General features: G+C 36.6%; 1 protein-coding gene across 1 annotated transcript; it reads left to right on the forward strand.

Annotated features, from left to right (window-relative positions):
* The first annotated feature begins 5,376 nt into the window (after positions 1-5,376).
* Positions 5,377-6,542, forward strand: LOC110716654. Its single transcript, XM_021895301.1, has 3 exons — positions 5,377-5,888; positions 6,150-6,207; positions 6,309-6,542. Exons 1-3 carry the CDS (start codon positions 5,377-5,379, stop codon positions 6,540-6,542), a joined length of 804 nt encoding a protein of 267 aa, XP_021750993.1.
* The last annotated feature ends 15,005 nt before the right edge of the window (positions 6,543-21,547 follow it).

The following is a 21,547-nucleotide window of genomic DNA, read 5'->3' on the forward strand; positions in this document are numbered from 1 at the left end:
TTTGAGGGGAATAAAGAATGGTTGTTAATTTAACAATTTATCCATAAAAAAAATATTTGTGACAAAATAACTTGAATTTTAATTTATACCAAATGCGTAAAGGTTATTGTTTTGAATTTTATAAAAAATAATTTATTAATAGAAATTTAGAAACTATTGGGTTTTATATGAAAACGAAAATACAAGCTTAGGTTAGTACCCGTATATGTCTTCAAAAAAAAGGAAAAAAATAAAAGGTTAGTACCCGTATACGAACTCATATACATTCGTCCTTATATTTTTGTTGACACACTTTGACCGGCATTAAATGAAAATTTAGTTGATTTATATTACTTTAGAATAATTAGTATTCCATAATCAACTTTTTTAAAATGTATTTATAGTGAGTGGTAGCGGTTTTTATTTTAATTTTAATAATCACATTGCATAACGATTAATGTCAAATGATTAATCTTGGAGCTTGGAGGAAAAAATTGATACTCCTTAATATTTAATACCTTATTTTTAATCTATGTTTGTATACTTGTAACTAAAAGATTAATAGTATATATAGAATATATGTTAAAAAATATATTAATTGAGTATGATTGGATTAGATATGTTGTCAAAATAGAAACAAGTATTATTGTAGCTTATAAAATGGAAGTCATTAAAATTTGGAAAAAAAAAAGGAAAGTGCAAAAGGAGGGAAAATTATTAATGACATCGTGACAAATGTCATCTTAGGTTCGCTTTTAGTATAGGTTAATTGATTAATCATTAATGTTATAGTTGTCTTAATACAAAATATTCGAGTTTATCAAAGACAATAATTTTTTTGCAGTTCACTATCGAGAAAACTTAAATGTATAGTGTTATCAAAGAGAATTTCCCCAAAAAAATTAATATTGAACTCTTTCATTTCAAATCATGACCACTTTCTAACTCTTTCATTTTTTTTATCTTTTTATATTTTGGCTTCATTACAAGTATATATATTGGTGAGTAATAAAGAAATGTTTCAAATTCAAATTATTTTAATTGTTGCATTAAGTTATCTATCATTCAAAAGCAAACCTAAATAACCCAAATGTTCTGGCCATTAGGTGAAATTTCTAGGCACTATCTTCTCTAATGGCAAATCTAACATTTTATACAAGTGGGTTCAACTTAAATTAAAATTAAACAAATTATATTAGAAGTTTATAACTATTGATAAATTAAAAAATTACATGGAACTACGCATGTATTATATTAGATATTATTAACACATACGAAGTATAATTATTGATATTGATAAACAAATTATAATTTTATATCACTTTTCTTATATTATATATATATAATTCAATGTTTAATAAATTATTATTTCCTTATCTTTCAAATATTTGTCACAACTATATGTTTTACAAAAATAAATGGGGTCAATTGACCCCATTATAGATCCGCCTCTGATTTGCTTTTTTTTCATTTTCAAAAAAGAAAATGTGAAAGCACTGTGAGTTTAATACGTAAGTTTATTAATAAATGAAGATACACGAAAAAATGAGAGCTTCTTTATTCTATCAATCCATCATCATCATCGTCACAAAATCAGAAGGAAATTCTTATAGTGATCAAATGAACCAAACATTAAGTTTTAGCATTAATATTTCTATTTTTAGTTCAACATAGCCTAGAATAGATGAATCAAATTAAATGGACCGATCTTTGATTTTAATATATAAAAAATATTATTTACACACACATGAACATTTAATTTGCTATGTGTAGTATGTAGTTGATTAGTAACAAGATGTTCTAATGAAATTTTGTAATTTTTGGTAATAAGATATTCTAGTGAAATTTTGTAAATTTTAGGGTTCCCTACGAGTCTACGACCCTACCTAAATAAATGCTCATGTAGTGGTTCTTCTCTCTCTTTTTGGTACTTAATTGCGTTATTTTTTTTTGGCAACGTATTTGCATATTAATGTAATGCAAAGTTGATGACTTAAGCCAATTTTGGCATGTTGACAATTTCGTCATTTTGGCTTAAGCCAATTTTGACATGTTGCAAAGTTGATGACAATTCCATTTTACGCAAATCCGTGTTCAATGAGATATATATGTTATTAGTGTAATTGTGTGTTGTATCTCTCAGTCATTGTTGTGTTTTATACTTGTGACACGTATAAAAGGAAGGTTGGCATAAATATGATCAAAGTGATAATTGAACCTCGGTTATTTCAAGCGCCGCATAGGTGAACTTGTCCTTAAGACACTATGCTCCGTATATGATATATCAAAGTTTCATAGTCCTAACCTAACTGGGCCAGCAACTTATCCCATACCATCTCATTTTATTTCAAAATGGCAAATATTATCCAAATAATTTAATCACATTATCTTTATATATTGATTAGATTTTAAAATATTTTTTTCTGGAAGATTTCCAAATTGGTAAAAAGGAAGTAATTAGGGGTACGAATTACCAAACTGACAAGAATGACCTTGTATTTTTTAACATATTACTTTGCTTTGACTTTTACCCTTTTTGCGCTTAATTCATGATAAAATCCTTTAAATTCTGATTAAAAAACGGAGAGTGATTTGGTGAAATTATGATATGTCATTAATTAATATCAAGTGGAGGTTACAATAAAATTCAGTATGTAGCACGTAATTACTCTAATTTTTACAAAATAATATTCTCTCCGTTTCGCATTATTTACAACAGTAGCTTTTGGCTCATAGTTTTAAAAAATGATAGACTATACTTATAGGCTAATAATATAAAGTATTGTTAGTAAGTGATAGAAATAACAATAAAATAAAAAAATAAAAAAGTAGTGTGGGTGAGGTTGGTTGGACGAAAGAAAAATAATAAAATATTTGTGAAAGTTGGGTTAGTGGGAGAAAGAAATTACAAAGTATAAAACAATGGTGGGTCCTTTCTGGATATAGTAGTGTTGTAACTAATATGAAAATGACCGAAAATGAAAAGTGTTGGTACTAATGTGAAACAGAGGGAGTCGCATATATCATACTACCTCCGGTCCAATTTACTCGCAAATAAGGGGTATTATTTGTGAGACATAAAATATTCCTTTGTTGCGAGTAAATTGGACCGGAGGTAGTATACTAAATACTTGTGTTTTTTTTTTCTTTGAGAAAACTAAATACTTGTGGCTTTAACCGATTACAATCCAAATAATTAGATATCTAAATCATAATTAGCTAAATAAATAGTTATGGCTTTAACTGATTACAATCCAAATAACTAAAGATCTAAATAATAATTAGCTAAATAATTATGGCTTTAACCGATTGCAATCTGAATAATCGAAGATCTAAATCACAAAACAAATAAGGCTATAAATAAAGGCCGCAATACATAGCAAATGGAATTTATTTGATTGTTATGCTACACTCTAACTCCCTTGATCTTCTAGTGTACTGTCCATGTTATCGTCTTTTTTACCCCAAATGACGAGGTATATTCCAACGAAGATCAAAACTGCTTCTATCAAGTTGTAGAAAAATGTAATGATAAACTTAGCTTGTATTTAATCTTTTTATTATAAATAAATTTAATTAAAATTGCATAAATCTATATTACTTTCCTAGGTAAACTGGCTCATCAGAAACCACTGGGTTAACCACTGCTACCATATATAATAAGGGTTATGATGTTGAAAACTGAAACAAAGAAAGACCCTTCTCTGCGATACACCAAGTTGTGAGGAAGCTATAATCGCCTATTAAGTTAAAAATTAACCAATCAATCACTTAATAAAACTTATTAATTACTTAGTCATGTAATCAAATTAATAATTTTTGTAGTACAAAATCTTATATCCTGTAGAGCATCATGACGTCATTGATGTTGAAATTAAATAGCCAATATTAGGTCTTTCGGTTTATTATTGCGGTATATATTACGCACTGAATTGCTCCCATTCCTATTGTCAATCCACTGGAATTAGGATAAATTTGCATCAACTTGTTGTAGATTTATGAAACAATATTATAAACCAAATTTAAATTATGAAAAGAGATGTATACAAACAAGCTTATTAGTTAAAAATGAGTTATCATAATTAATTAAATATATATGTATAATATGAAATAATATATTATTTACATGTACAATATATGTACAAAAATAATATAAGTTATTATTTTATCATTATTATTAGATGTTTTAAGGAGCTTCAAGATCTCTGAGGCTCTAAGTAAAGCTAAAGTATCAACGGAGTATTATAAAGCCCAACGTGAATAACAGCCAAAGAAATATAATTTTAAAGAATATTAGTTTTAGGATAAAATATAATTGTTGCGATTGATTTTTGAGTAGTACCACATGTTGTAATACATTAAGAAGATTTGCATTTGTAGTTTGCCAACTCTCATTAACTCAAACATTCTTTTATTAGTAATATATATTTAAGAAGCATTATTTCAATACTTCAAGTTGTGTCTACTTACTACTCCAACTTTGACAAAACCCTTGATGATATTCGATCTTGTTTCTAGTATGCATTTTGAGTTTATTAGTTGGTCACATGTAAAACGCGAAGGTAATTATGTCGCTCATCATCTGGCGAAGTTAGTGCCTTTTGGGGTTGAGCAAATTTGGGAAAAACATTGTCTAGTGATGTTGCTCCGTATGTACTTATGGACACTTTGTCCTTAAGCAATGATTAATAAAATGCACTAACTTTCTCTCAAAAAGAAGCATTATGATATTGGTGACACTTGAAGAAAGTCAAAAAATTTAGAATCAATTAATTGTATTATTTGTTCAATTCATATATAGACTAATACTAGGTTAGCTCCCGTGCCATGCACGGTAGGATTTAATAGCTATATTTTTAAACTAACACTGTATATATTAAATAAAATAAAAAAAGTTACTTCGTATGTTATATACATATCAATTGAATGGAACAACAAATTTTGGCAGGAGAAAATCACACTCATAATAATCCGCATGCATCGGTCTTGTTAAGTTTTATTGAAGTATTCGTAGTTAATTATAGTAGAGTATTAATTGATTAATATAATCATCATGAATTATTCAAGGAATTAACAAAAGTTTAATTAGTTGTTTTTTTTTTTTTTGACAAAAGGGTTTCATTAGTTGATTTAATATGTGCATTTCATTATTAAAGTATCTATTACATAATAAAAAATAAAATAAAAAAATAGATCAAGAAAATATATATAATCTTGCTATAATAAACGTAGTACGTATATATAATACGTACATATATAATATGTCTTTCCTAAAACAAATACTTCATATGTCACAAAGATGATAAGAATATATTTTTTTTTCTTAAGTGTATATATATATATATATATATATATATATATATATATATATATATATATATAATCAAGGTTTTAGACATGAGCGGAGTAACTAATGTCCCTCCCATGTACATACTAGACAGGTGGAGAAAGGATATTAGTAGGAAACACACTCTCGTTAAAGTTGCCTACCATGATGCCTCAAAAACAGAAGAGGTTCGAAGATATGATAAGTTGATGTTAGCCCTTGAACCTGTCGTATTGCGTGGTTCGGCATCACATGAAGCTGTTGAAGTCTTGATGGACTTGATTCAGCTAATGAGCATTAAGGTGGATGAACTTTGTGTGTTGGCAGAAGGGTCGGGCCAAGGTTCCGGTGGGGATGAAAGGCATAGTGTTGATGTGGAGGCAGTGAAAGATGCTACACCTCTAACTCCCAAAACCCCAAGCTCAGTTAATAAAGCAAGCGTTGCAGATTCCTTAGACACACCCAGTTCCACATGTGTGAAAGATCCAGAACCTCGAGGAGGTAATAATAACAAAGGCAAACCTCGAACAACACGATTTGTATCCCCAGAAGAAAAGCCCAAAGCTAAGGTTCCAAAGACGTGGTAAGAAGAAACAGGCCAAGGGGGATGATGATCACTTGCAATATAATCATGGGACTATGCAACATCATCCCTCTGAGTTCCTGCAACATTCGGCGGAGTTCCAACAAGTAAGGTTTTCTGATTTGGGTATAATAAGTGTATCATGTATGTCATATGTTCATTATTTTCATTAATCAGTGTTGTTAACAAAGAGTATTGCGTGCGGGTTTGTTTCCCCAACAACGTGTTACCTACTCAGCATTATCCCATTTCTCATTTTAGGGGGGATATGTTACACCTCCAACAGAAGCATAACAATGGTTTAATTCACAATAGTCAGGTATTTGTCGGCTAGTTAAGTAATACATTCAATGTCTTACCTTTGCGTTTTGGTTTTGGTGTATTAGATGATACAAATAAACATTTACCACATATGTGTAGGTCAACCAAGAATATTATGGAGGAATTGGGAGCGGGGGGCCTTCAGCGTTAAACGGAAGGGTATTAGCTGGTGGGATTCATATCAATCCGCAAAGTGAGGCGGTTGGTTACTTTACTAAGAATGCATACCAAGGACAACTGGATTTTGGGGATGGTGGCCACTTTATCAATCCTGGCTTTGTCCCCAACACGCCCATACAAACTCATTCTAATTTCTTTAGGAATAGTAATTGATTAATTACTTAATATGCTTGTAACAAATTCATTTCACAAGTTGTCGAGTACTGTTAGTACTGACATATTGTTATTGTACCATATTTATGGATTGGATAGTACTGACATATTGTAATTGTGCCCTATTTATGGCTTGGACAGTATGAACTACAAAAAAAAAAAAAAAAAATAGGATTTTTGGACCGGAAGATGGACTTAGTTGTATGCAGTAACTCAGGTTTCATTAACCATTTACATTGCCTTTATCAATCTTATTGCCTTCATATGTAGTTATACAATTTAAGCTCACTCCTAAATACCAACATAGGGTCTAATGGTATAAAACACATACCAATATATTGTGTGATGGTATGATGTGGTATGATGTAAATACCAACATATGACTGACGTTATGATGTAAATACCAATATATGGTGTGATGGTATATGATTAATACCAACAATAGGTTTTTTATTACTAACATACCGAGGCATTATTAATTACCATATTAGTTGTGGTTGTATTCATTTGAATTTGAATCATGTAACAAGTAAGTCTTGTGATGGTTGTATTGAATTTAATCACATCAATTAATTCACTTATGTTTCGGTTTGTTTATGATTTGGAAACCAACACACTTAATTCACGTTAATGAAATAGTTAATGGTGTACAATATATACGAAACATATAGGTCCAAGTGAAATGATATCATACCAAACAAACATATTAATTAAGAATTACAACAAAACGTGATACCACATAGTAGCAACAATAACCGTAATACAAATTACAACACTAATACATAAAATTAGGCCGATATCAGATTATACAATAACAACAGAATTCCAGAAGCATAATTTTTGTTTTACTAAATTTTACAAAATACACCCTTTTATTGTTCCGAATGGTGGATAGTCAACTGATCCACACATGTCCATACTTGAGTTGTTACAACTTTAGCTTGATAGTGCTGCATAAAGTAACGTTGGACATTAGTTGGTATACCAACAGAATGCATATGTCATTGTATTAGTAGCACAATTACCTGAGTTGGTATAACTGGACACCAACCAATTACCTTATATAGAAAGAAACCTGAAACAACTCATTGTAGTACAGGTTGGTGGTGAGAGTTGTAGCTTCTGTGAAACTTGGTTCAAATAGACGGTTCCAAACAACAGGGACACCACAAGGGCACCCATGAGGACATGTACACATGACGCGATACTTCCCTGGAATTTCAGCAACAAGTTTCACAAGGGTTTCCCGATCCACTCGAGATTCGGTAATGACTCACACAACTGGACGGAGCTCATTGAATAAGGTTCTAAAGTTTGTGCATGAATGAAGGACGATCCACACCCCTCGCATTCCAGTGCAGTGCAGTTGTACCTCTAGGGATCAACTTGGCATTATCCGCGTCGGGGTGACATTCACAATGGAGATCTACTTGTAAGTAACGTCGTGGCTTGTAGTACATTCTCCTCTTTGCAACACCGAAGCATAACAAGTGGCAAGTGGAATCCACTCAAACTACATGGAGAGAATCGGTGTAGGGTGCCACAAACAGCGTAGCGGGGGAAGTTGGGAAACTGTAGACCACTGGATTGTGAACCTGGAGATCGGGAGTAGGATCTAATACTGAAAGTAAATTTTGTGGAAACAAATTGCTAGAACCAGATTCTCGCAACTTAGTTGAACACCACTTGAAGAACTCCCAAACACCCGGATGGATGTCAGGATGATTGTCGACGTAAGGAAGATGTGGAACGGTAGCCTGTTCCCCATCAACCGTCATGACCCCAGCTATGAAACCATTCCGATCATTTTTGCTAGAGAACATAGCCTTGATTACGTCGTCCGGATTGTGTGGGTTCCCATGATAGCATTCATTGTCACTTAGATAATATTTTGTTTTATTGTAGTCAATCTCAGGTTTGGTGTTTGATTTCAAAGGATTAAAGTAGATTAAAGCTTTAGGGTGGTAAAATATGTGGTTGCCACCTCGAATCTCATTCATGGCTGTTTGTTTGGGAAGGGAGTTATGGTTTTTCCTCCTAAAGAACATTTTGTGATATTGAATCTATTATCCCCTACTATAATTTCATAATATTTAGTGTACTATGTTTCTGTAATACTAATACATTGCCTATAAATGACATCACCCATTAGTGTCCTTATTTTAGTACCATTCATGGTTGGATGGTATAGTGTAATAATACAGCATACCTACCCTTATCTAATACTTGTAACATGCATACCCTTATCTAGTATTGTAACTGATATACTTATTTAGCTATATTTATCTAATTTAATCCGATGTTGAATATCATCCTGATTGCATTAGGTATAAGTTAATACAAACATCAACACCATCCTGGTTTTAATTAGTATTGGAACAGTGGGCACTGTGACGGATGCGAACTCAGATTCCAGCACCACCACTGATACGGATGGGAGTGAAGAAATATAATTATGTGTTTTGATGGTATTTACAAGTTAATCACGGAATTAATTACACAAGTAATTACTCCAAATGTTTGTTGGTGAAAAATTTTCCATTTGTAATGGTTGTTATGTTTTGTAATGATGTCACAAAACGTTTATTAAAATACATTGCTTTCTCAAACAAATCCACAATACTATGTTTACATAAATAGTATGATCATATGACATTTTGAATACCACAATGTTGGTGTGAATATCAAGATTCCAAGCCAACTAACACCATCAATTTCACAACTGGTACCAATTTAAATCGTAATGGTATGAAAGTAAGATACCAATATTTCTTTTGTTGGTATGAATTTCAAGATTTAAAGCTATAAGTCATTGGTATAAGCTATTATGGATTCATTGGTATAAGTCATAATACAATGGTATCATTATCAAACATACTGATATGTTAATATTTGTACACATAATTCCTAACATAATATAATTGATACCAATATTTAATTGATCATCATATAAATTGATACCAATATTTAATTGATACCAATATTTAGGGCAATTTTGTTGTGTCCTATACACCAACATAATATAAATTGATACCAATAACATTTTTGTTGGTGCAAAATTTCCTACATCTCATGAATTAATTGTAAATGTGTTAAGTTTTCAAAGTTACAACTAAAGGTCTCAAATGTGTTAATATATAATATACGGTTTTTTCACCAAATACCCTTGAACTTTTCAAAAATTCACCAAATACTCTCAAGTTTTTCAAAATTCACCAAATACCACTGACGTTTGTTAATATTCACGCCGTGACCTCAAACTACCCTTGACGTTAAAGTTCCATTAGTAATAAAATTTAATTCACCAAATGCCCTAACTTTGTTAAGTAATTACACAAAATACCCTTATTTTTGGAAGTACAACGTCTAGTTTGAAATTTAAGAAAACTTATCGTTAGTCTTGATTCTCACCCTTTATTTTCATAAATACTCAATACATAGCATCCCTCTTATTTGCTTAACTACAAATTTGTAACACCATGAGTTATTAATCTAAGTCATCCTCCTCAATGTATGAGAACTTTTGTGTAAGAGTTGCAAACAAATCTTGTTTTGGTAGGAGAAAATTTGCAATAACAAGTTATGAGTCCGCTAGTCCTCGGACAAGCCCAGACTGTTCACTAGGGTGGGTATAGACTAATTATCAAGCCGCATAAAAGGGGCTTGAGTTTGCTATATTATGTTCGTTGGACAAAATATGAACTATAGCCCGATCCGTTTTCATTCCAAGCCCGTAAGTAATCACCTCTATTTCATTTGCCCTTCTTTTTCTCTTTTTATGAGGTCTCCGACACTTCTTATTAAGAATAGAGGATGTTTGCAACTATTACGCAAAAGTACTCATACATTGAGGAGGATGATTTAGATTGATAACTCATGGTGTGAAAATTTTGTGGTTAAGCAAATAAGAGGGATGCTATGTATCGAGTATTTATGCAAAAAAGGGTGAGAATCAAAACTAACGACTAGTTTTCTTAATTTCAAACTAGACATTGTACTTCCAAAAATAAGGGTATTTTGTGTAATTATTTAACAAAGATAGGGCATTTGGCGAATAAAATTTTATTGCTAACGGAACTTTAACGTCAAGGGTATTTTGAGGTCACGGTGTGAATTTCAACAAACTTCAGTGGTATGTGGTGAATTTTGAAAAACTTGAGGGTATTTGGTGAATTTTTAAAAAGTTCAAGGGCATTTGGTGAAAAAACTGTATAATATAAATGGGACTTAATTTGGTATACCTACAGCCAATAAATCTCAAACATATTTTCACATACATATTAACAATATTATCAAAATGTGATGCATCGTAACATGAAATTATCACCGATTACCATAGTATTACTAGCAAAATATACATTATAAATCATTCTATTTTGGTATACCCATAAAAAAAACAAGGCATCACCTCTACTCTTAGGAAGCATCCATGGGTTGAGCTATATATTAACAAAATCATCAACCCATGGGACAATATACCAACTGAGCATCAAAAAATACCATATGTTCTGTCACTAGGATACTAACGTAACATGAACCCATCATCATCTAATACCATGATGTAAACCTAATAGCCTTCATAAACTACAAATGTATCGGCACCAAAAATAATTACAGGCTGCACTACACTAAGGAAATCAGTTTCCTACGTTGGTATACCAATCTTGCACTAAATTCTGAACCTCCGCACGACGTTCATTCGACGAGCAACAAAGGTCACCCAACAAAAGTCTCGCTCTACCAATTTCTCTTGTCTCATGCAGAGCATTTATACAGTCAAATATTATGTTACTACTCCTATTTTGAAATATTAAGTTAGTACTCCTGCTATATAATATACATGGACTTGTATAATCTTAAATTAGAGACAAAAACAAACTGTTAGTGACTTACCCAACCAAACTTGGTTTCAAACCGTTCCACAGAGTTCTTTATGCAAGCTAGCATTAATGGGCCGTCACTAAACCTGTAACATCGGCACGCGGGAATGAATTAATAACATTAGTTGGCGTCAATAATCAACATACTTAAAAAGTTAATTGGTTACAAAATACAAAAAATTTCCTTACTTATCAGTAGGTTCTTGGATGTTAATAGCTTCTACGACCCATTCCATCATAAGTCCTTCTTGCCAGTTGTCGTCCAAGTGCTTGAGTATTTTGTCCATTTCACCCCTTTGATTTAATGAAAAAATGTTAGTTACCATTTCAATATAAAAAAATGAAATCAATTAAACCATCCCTTAAATACACACCAAATCATCTAGGACGTCATCGTGGATGAAAGCCGGTTCGAAATGAGAGGAATCTATAAGCCATATCTTTTCATTCTTCAGGTGAAAGGTTGCACACCACCAGTGATCTTCCTCGAGAATAGGAACAAATACCTTTTCCAAATGTCAGGCACATGAATCTCTTCATATTAGGTATCTTAATATGGCATATAGTAATTCATTTATGAGAACTATAAATAGAGTATACAACTCACAACAGCGATATTCTTTGTCAAGATACCACGAAAACCATCACAATATTTGTCAGTTATGTCTTTAGCCGAACCAAACTTATCCATTATGGTCATCTGCAAAATTGATATCCAACAAAAACAACCTTATATAAACTATTGTGAATATAGCACCAAAATAAACGTAACAACATATAGAAATGCCACGTACTGCAACCAAAGGATCGAACATCAATCTGTGACTACGACCCTTTAACTACACAAACCACTCTTTTGTGTATATCTTTGCAGCTACCCTTACATACTGTGTCCCCACATGGCTGGATGGAGTAATAACACCATGGCAGAACTCCTTGCATACCTCCTGGCCTTCACATGCTATCAAAGTAGGACCACTGCAAACATAGGACGCATTTATATTTTGTATATTAAGTGTAATGAAAACATACATCAGAGTTGCAGAAGTGGTCCAATACCTTCCCATATCTGGAGTCCATGAACGGACATAACTTAGATATCGTTAATCCTCCTTCGTTAGCACTTGACCCTTTCTACCAAATTGCAATCCCTTTTCAGAGGGCTTGCGGGGATGTTTTGCTACACTATCCCTTTTACTTTTGGGGCGTTTTGTTGAAACATCCCCAATGTCCTGTCAACAGGCCCCCCTTTACCATTACTGATATCATCCTCCACACCACCAACACCACCCGCACCCCCAAATATGGCACTGAAATCTATTGTCTCAAGTACCCGGTTCTATAGACATGTCACCAACACAACACATACCTCAAATATTAAAATATTAAAATAAAAACAAAAATAATAAAAGGCACCAAACAATGAAGATGTTCAAGAAAAAAATCATTCCAAACATTGCTAGAGAGACATTTAATCGCAACTAATAAAAACTAATAAAACAACCAAGGTTATGTCTTTACAACAAGAACTTAAAAACCAACACTAGAGTATTTCAGTGTTACAGTTGTGGGACCTCATTCCAGTTGACTCACCATATCTGCAAGTGGTTCACTCATCTGTTGTTCTACAATAGGCTGTCCAATTTGTCCACCACTTTCAGCACGGCTAGCCTCAATAGGCTCTCCAGTTTGGCCACCACCTTCAGCACGGCTAGCCTTAATAGGCTGTCCCCCGCCCATTTCAACTCCAAACTGAGCCTCTGAGTTAGCAACACCATCACCGACCCTTAAAGATCCACCATCATCCTTTGCATTTGCATTATCTTGGTTTTGTTGTTGGTCAACATTCTGATGATCAAGGTGTCCATCAAGAGTGCTCGTCTCTACATTGTGCTCATTGTGCTCATGAAGTTGTTTTTCCTCCAAAGACACTGAAACTACTATATCAGCGGCTTTCTTCTCAGAGGGTGGCCGAATAACCACCCGGCTCTCACAGCTGTAAAGTTGCTCAAGCCGAGTAAGCCACGGTTTGAACTTCTCCTCAAACCATTTAGGTGTCATAGCCTTCAACACCTACAATAAAATCAAGTAAACACAAGTACATGAAGAGGGGGAAAATCTATCTGTAGCTTGGAAGGCCCTTTAAAAAGAGACTTATTGCTCTAACATAAGCCTCAAAGATGCACCAAAACAATTCATAATTCCAACTCATGACTATCTCAAATAAATATATTCTATTGTCAACACAACATAATAATCATACCAGCTATGATTAAAAGCGTTGTTGATGGTACAGATTACCATACCAACACAACATAATAATCATACCAACACAACATAATTATATGTACCGTACCAACAACATAATTATATGTACCAACCACATTATTAATGGTACAACAATAACTTTAATTACATATTCACCAAAAAAAAAGGCACTACCAACCAACAAAAAAAGTCCATGTATAACAAAAAATTCAATTTAGTAATGGGAATAAAGGGTACTAACAATAATAAAAACCAGAAAACTAATTGGACCAGATCAAGATCAACCATGCCCATTAATCGTAGCCCTAATCTGGATACCTCACATTTAATTAGCCAAATGCCATCAGCCAATTTTGTTGTAGCAAACTACAGATTCTCATCAAATACCTCACATATAATCTTCTAATTTATTTTTTCAATAAGTTTAACCACTTTGAAAATTCACATATAATCTTCTAATTTATTTTTTCACCAGATTTTTAAAAAATCAAAATTTGGAAATAATAATAACTCAATAACCGTATGGTTAATAGAAGACAAATAAACCAGCAAGGACCCCAAAAATGTACAAGAAACAGAAATTATACCCCCATCATGACCTACTACTAAATATAGTTTGCCTACCTCCTTTGCAACCGTGACTTCAAAGGGCTCCACACTGTCTCGCGAGACCCAAGGATGCCTCTCCCCATAAGCCACATCCAATGACTACAAAAACAAGTGCACCACAATCAACACTAGCGGAAAACACATAAAATAACAACATATTACCGACTTCATTACAAACGAACTACTTACTTTCATCAACCCATGGTCTTTGGTTTTCCTCACATCCTTCTCATATCCTTCTCTAATCTTCTCCACAGTCCATACCTCAATCCTCGGATACACACCCCACCTCATCAGAGTCATACAAAGCCTATCGAGGTAGAAAATCTGAAACGAATTTACAAAAATCTCAGCCTTTAAAGAGGTAGAAAACCAATCATGAATTCATCTCGGTCCTTTCGTGTAATTACTGGCATTGTTAGAATTTTCTCAGCAGCCAGGTCCACATACATTCCACACCTACCATTCTTGTCTTTAACACCATACAATTTATTAATTACAAAAGCAAATTTTTCTTCCAATGCCAAACCACCATCACTTACTTTCCTTGGAAGATCCTTACTTCCGGCAGGAAGACCTAAGATGCAACACCATTGTGTAGGGCAGAGCGGCACCATCCTTCCATCACCCATTTCAAAAAGTCCTCTCTGACCATCAACCCTACTCATTAGCCAATAAGCAAACCCCCGACAAAACTTTCCATTCTGCAACTTAATGACATGGAAAAGATCACCGAAGCCACATCTTTCGATTATAGCAAGCCTATCCTTATCCTTTTTCAACTTTTCCAACAATCCACCCATTGCATCATCTTTGCACATGAAGTTTGCGGACTGGAACAAAATATTACAAATGCGTCATCAATATCACAAAGCCACCTAAAAAGATCACTAAATTACGAAATTAAAAAAAAAGTTTATACCTTCCCAGAACAGTAAGTTTTTTGTGTAACAACAACTATGCCTTTTTGTTTCACCATTTGACCTTCAGACTGAACACCTTGGCCTTGTGGCTGAAACACTTGAGGCTGAAACACTTGTGGCCGAAAATCTTAGGATTGAAAACTTAAAGACTGGAAACCATGTTGTTGCTAAAAAGATTGTGGTTGAAAATCATGTGGTTGAAATCCTTGTGGTGGAAACCCTTGTGGTTGAAACCCTTGTTGTTGAAACCCTTGTGGTTAACCCTTGTGGATGAAATCCTTCTTCCTGCAACAACAAAGTGCACACATTTAAGGTTAACTGAGTCATATGCAAGACATGCAAACAACTAAATAAGTGTTGTTTGCTCTAGTAGCAATCACAAAAGAGGTGGGGGAAGGACTAGAGCTTTAGTAAGGGACATAATAGCTTATTAGGCTCTCTTAAATATATCACAAAACTACTTTTGGGAATTTGAGGACAGGTATGGTTTAGGGTTGTGTTATTCAGTAAACACATTAATGATTTAGAGTTTCTCCATACTTTGTCTTCCATCTTTAGTTCTAATTTTCAAAATTTCTAAGTCAAAGATCAGAATGACCCCATAGTAAAACAAATAAGATAACCCAGTACAGCGGAAAGCTATCAACCAAGTGATAGAATATGTATTCTGTATACAATAAAAAGAACTATACTAGCCATAGGGCATAATAAATTGACAGATATAGTTCACAAAAGACCACAACTGAAAATAATTCCTTATGCACATTATTCACAACACTAGGATGAAGCACGATAGAATTACTCCGTGATAGACAAGCCTATTCAATTATCAAGATTTGATGCCCTACTTGCGAAACCAACAAAACTTAGCAAACCCCAAAACATAAAGACAACTCCCATATTATCCCAAACAATAACCTCAATGTAAGTAATGACTATAAATAAAAACAAAAAATAAATAAAATTCAATTTAAGTATTGTAATTGATCACAAGCAATTCAATATAAGAAGTAGCAAATAAAAGCATCCACACATTTAGTTTCTAACAAAAATAAATTGACTTCAAATCAACGATAGTGCAGAAACAAACAAACAATAATGTACAGGTAGTTCACACACACCTCGCTTATCAACTGGTGTGGGTGTACAGGAACTTCAGCCTGCTTCCTGCTACTAGGCGACAGTGGGGCGGAAGATGCCGTAGGTGGTGCCCTTGGTCGTGGCCCTAGATGTTGCCTTGGGTTGTGCCTTAGGTGGTAGTACAACATATTTTTTCCAACCAACACCCCTCCGTGTTTCCTCAACATTTGGAATGCGTCTTCGTCGGACCGGAATAGTTTCCCTCATTGCTTCATCATCATCGAATATAACATCCTCACTAGTAGCGACATAATCCTCATCTTGAGAAAATTCATCCTCACTGTCGGATTCCATATCATCATCATCATAAACAACATTTGCTTCCGGATCCAAATTAATTTCATGCTTCCTTTTGCGAGGAGCAGGATTGCTAGAACAAGAAGGTTGATCCCTCATTATCTCACGCACACTGGCCTGCAAATACACAAATCAATAAAAAAGTTGTACCATAAGGGACTAACAAACAAGTTAAAATATAACTGTAGGGAATAGTTTCAAGCCTTTAAAAATCCCACTAGCTTGAACCCCACTGTGATCATACACTAAAGTACGGTGGCGTCCAAAAGGGAAGAAGATAGAGAAAAAGAGTCGCCAACAAGTTTTTAAGGAACTTGTAAACCGTTCACGAGTTAAAGGTTACACCCCTTAGCGATCCAAGAGATCGTCAACTCCATAAGGTCATGAACCAAATAAGGGTTCGGGGATGAAGGTACAAATCCAACCTAAAAGAGATTGAACCTGCCCTAATAATATGCCTCTACTTTATTCTGCTCGTATTCATGTGCGCTTTCTGATTAACATACAATCAATAGGACTAACCCTAAACCTGTTTAATCTATGTTGGTTGAATATAATGCACAAATAAATCTATTATTGGCGATCACTTGAATTATAATCACATTAACCCTAACAAGATTACTAATTATCTTATTAAGCGTGATTGCAAATACAAATTCCCTTTAACATTCAATAAAAGGTGATCAAGCAATAAAAAATAAATAATGTATCAAGCAACATAATCAATAATAATCATGAAGAATAATAATAATCATAATAATAATAATAATAATAATAATAATAATAATAATAATAATAATAATAATAATAATAATAATAATAATAATAATAATTGTTTCGGGGTTTTCTGATGTCCTGCGGGAGAGTTACAATTCCGAGACTGGAACCGGACGCCTGTACCTGCAAAACAAACGGATGCTCCGGATGATTGGAGATCCGCCTCCGACGGTCAAGTTAGTACTTGATTAAGGAGTAATTAATGCGGAAATTAAAGTGATTGGGTCTCTCTAGGTGAGAGTGTTTAATGTGTGTAATCTGCCTCTTCTCCCTTAATGAGGATTAAGGGAGGTATTTATACCCTCGGGAAACGTGTCAATCTAGGTTTAGGTTAACCTTGGGCTGATTGGGCTTCCCTCGGAAGTTGGGCCTAGGTGGCCGGCTTCTCCATTAGGCATGGAGTATGCCACGTATCATGACATAATAAGTCCAGGGTGGACGAATAAGCGTGTGCCACGTGGCAAGCCCTGAGAGGTCCAACTGGGGGACAATAGGTAGGACCTGATTGGCCCACGTGGCGCATTCCGGTTGGTGGGAGCAAAATCCCCTAATCATTTGCCCCTCACAGGTGGCACGTGACTGGTCACGTGTTACCTGTGACAGGTGTCGCCCTGTAACAGGCGACGGCCCGCTACAGGTGTCACTCGGCGAGAGGCCGAGAGATTTTCCCGCCAAAATTTTGAATTCTGGAGGTGACCCCTCGCCTTCTCACTTCGCCTATATAAAGGAGTGTTGACTTCGGTCATTTTCACACTTGAAAACTTTGTGAGAGAACATTCGGACCCCTGAACTTGCTCTGACATTTTGGACCCTTTCTGCCTACCGCCTGCTCTGACAAGCCGACTGCAAAGGACTTTTAGAACTTCATCAATCGTCACTCGTTTAGGTAACCGTCGGTTCTCTTACTCTTAATTTTCTCTTTACTTTTTTTTTGAAATGGCACCACGGAAGCACACGACACGACCTAGGTTAGTGATCATCCGGTCACCGGGGACGGATGAATCTAGGACTAGGAGTGCCGCCTGCCCTTTTCTGGACCCATCTTTGCCCTTTATACAAAGTCCGACTATATCTGTGTCTATGCAGAGCATGATGGCCAGAACAAAAAAGACGGCTAGGATCTCGAACTCAGACGGCTCCTCCCACCGGGTGCCGATTAGTGAAACATCTGACCAGGCGCCAGATGTGGAAGTGAAACAAAGCGGCTTGAAAGCCGGCAGCTCTGAGGGAAGAGTCAAAGTGACCCCTTCCCATTTTACCGTTGACAATTCTACATTCTCTCCTGCTCCTTTTAAAGGAGAGGAGGCGGGCCCCTCCGGAAGAGGGGAGGAGTCGTCCTCTTCGGACTCGTCAGAGGACGAATCCGGGGTCTAGCTCTTCTGGCCATGCCTCTCTGGACACAGAAGAGAAAAACAGTCGCCTACAAGAGGCGAGGCTTTCTCACGCAGTTGAGAAGGGGGACGATTGGGCGGAGCCATCCGCCTCTCACCGAGAGCAAAATACCCCCTACTACTGCACGGTACCTCGGGGCCGGATCACGGTCATGCAAGAGAAAGTGGGGAGCTTTATCGCAAGCCACACAATGGGCCCCGACTTTTTAGTGTTCGTGCCAGATCCAGAAGACACAGTCATCTGGCCGGCTGGTACCAGTTATGATAGCGCCTGCTTTGGCTGCTACGAGGCGGCCATCAAGGCTGGGCTGCGCTTCCCACTACATCCGGCTGTTCAGCGGATCTTGGATGGGTATGAGTTGGGGTTATGGCAGTTAGCCCCGAACTCCTGGGTCAACGTACTCGGCTATGTGGCCGGGTGCGAACTGCACGGGGTGGAGCCGAACTTCGAGGCTTTCGCCCACATGAACTACCTCAGCCGGACCCCTAAGGCAGGCGGTACCGGCTGGTATCAATTGACAAGCCACAGGGGCTACCTCATGACAAGAGGTAAAGCAAACAAATGGAAGGACTGGCGGAGCACCTTCCTTATCATTGAGAGTTCAGACACAGAGCTGAACAAGCGCTTCAACAGGTGGAACAGGAATTCGCCCCTTCTTGCAGGCGGCCGCAGCATGCCGCCTGTTCCCCCCAAGGCTAAGAAAGAGATCCTAGATAAAGGACTCTTCAAAGTAGAGTCGAAGGTGAACTCTACTTCAGGGGTACGAGAGCAAGTACCCCTGCACTGCGTCCCGAGCTTCAAATGGCTCTACGACGAGTACTTTTTGGCCGCCTGTGGCCTCAGCAGTCGGTGCTCAAGAGGTAGCCGGCCTGTTGAATACTCTGTTGTTCCGTGCATTTCTTGTTATGACTTTTATTAACTTTGCTATTTGTTTTTGCAGCGGACGCCATGAACAAGATTACCGCCTCCAAGACTGCGGCGGCCATGTTGCGGGCCTCCATTATGCAACAGTCTTCAACCGACTCCCCCAACAAGGGGGCACCCTTGGTGGGCTTCGAACCTTTCACCCTCTTTTGGAGTTGTGTTTATGCATATACTAACTTTTTTCTTCTTTTTATTTTTTTAGACGGGCGCTCCAAGAGCTTCTTCTTCCCAACAGCCGGACCCCAAGGCCCGGAGGACGACTGTTGCGAGCTCTCCTGATTCTGCCAGGAAACATGCGGCGGCGGAGAAACAGCCGACCACTTCTTCTAAAACTCCAGCTGGGCCACCTAGAAGTATGAAATTGGCCTTGTAAATTTTAGACTTACTCTCTTCTTTACTAAGTCTAATCTGTTTGTTTCTGCTTGATGCAGCCGGCCCTCAGGAGCCTGACTTGGTCGAAATGGCCAAGTCTATGATCAAGGCCGTACCTTCAGCTGAAAGGGAGGCGGTCAGGGGTGTCGGCACCCTTGACCTAGACGGGATTGCAGGGGTCCTTGCTGAGGTATACTTAGCATATTTTTGAGTATTTGAATTCCAGGACGCCTGTTTTCTTTTTGTTTGGAAACTGACGCATGTTCCCCTTTTTACTTAGGCCCTGCTCCGAGTGAACGGCCTTCGCAAGCCGCTTGACCGGAAGAACAAAGAGGTAAAGGCTGCAAAAGCTATGGCCGCCTCTGACTGTGATAAGGCAATGTTTCAAATTGCCCAAAATGAAGTTCTGACAATTGATATTCTTTATTATCAGGCGCAGGCTACCGCCGCTATCCGGGATCAGTTAGAGGCGGCCCATAAGAGGAATAGCGAGCTGGAGGCGACCATCAACAACCTGAAGACCGAGCTGAGACCTCTTCGCCAAAAGATGTCCTCATACGAAACCTTGGAGAAATCCTTGGCGAGCGTAAAGGAACGCCTGGTGACCCAGGAGAAGAGTCTTACTCAGGAGCTCTCGGAAAAGGCCGAGCAAGAAAAGAAAGTGCTGGTCCGGGAGATGATGGAAGACTCTGCTCAAATCCAGCGCATGACTTAGGGCCGCCTCTTCCCCAATGCCGACTTTGCCTCTTGGGAAAAAACGTACCGCCAGTGTTCTGATAGATATAATCAAGAGATCCTGGCGGCTGCTGAGGAAGAGGCGTTGGAGGAGGAGGAGCAGCCGATAGTGGCGCTTGTGCCGCTTGGGGGCAATGCATCAAAGAAAGATGCAGCTGAAGCCGAGTCCAGCAAGAAGAGTGCTGACCAGGCGGCAGCTGCTAATATTGAAGATCTGCCCCTTTCTTAAGCTTTATGTCTTCTTTCCACGGCCTGCGTGCCGTTTAGTTGTATTTACCCGGCCAGGGGGCCGGGGCTCTGAATATTTTGCCGGTCTTTAATGACCGGCTTCCTTTTAATGAATATTTTTTGTTTTGCTTCAAATTTGTTTAACTATTGAATATTCTGATATCCAATTGTACACTATACCGACTGCTTTACATGGCCAATAGTTGCAGATAGGTACGGATAGTTAGTCAAGCCACCTATGCCCCTGGACGACTGGTTGTCTGTTTCTAGGCTAGACGATCAGTCGGCCATTTATCCAATCGGTATTCGAACCATTTTAAAGACTGGATCCCCTTTAGGCAGGCGGTCCTGTCATTTGTAAAATTAACCAAGTAGGAACGTGGTTTCCTACTTGTCATGTTTTTAGGCTAGAGACTTTAGGCCGTCTAGGCCGACTGTTTCCCGCCATATTTAATCTAGT

The sequence above is a fragment of the Chenopodium quinoa genome, unplaced genomic scaffold (assembly GCF_001683475.1).
Source record: "Chenopodium quinoa cultivar QQ74 unplaced genomic scaffold, ASM168347v1, whole genome shotgun sequence".
NCBI lineage: Eukaryota > Viridiplantae > Streptophyta > Magnoliopsida > Caryophyllales > Amaranthaceae > Chenopodium > Chenopodium quinoa.

Excerpts from the sequence above, each read along its gene's own strand:
- LOC110716654 (XM_021895301.1), top strand. The coding sequence starts at position 5,377 with ATGAGCGGAGTAACTAATGTCCCTCCCATGTACATACTAGACAGGTGG. Across the intron at positions 5,889-6,149 it reads GCTAAGGTTCCAAAGACGTG|GGGGGATATGTTACACCTCC; the intron begins GTAAGAAGAAAC and ends TTCTCATTTTAG. Across the intron at positions 6,208-6,308 it reads GTTTAATTCACAATAGTCAG|GTCAACCAAGAATATTATGG; the intron begins GTATTTGTCGGC and ends ACATATGTGTAG.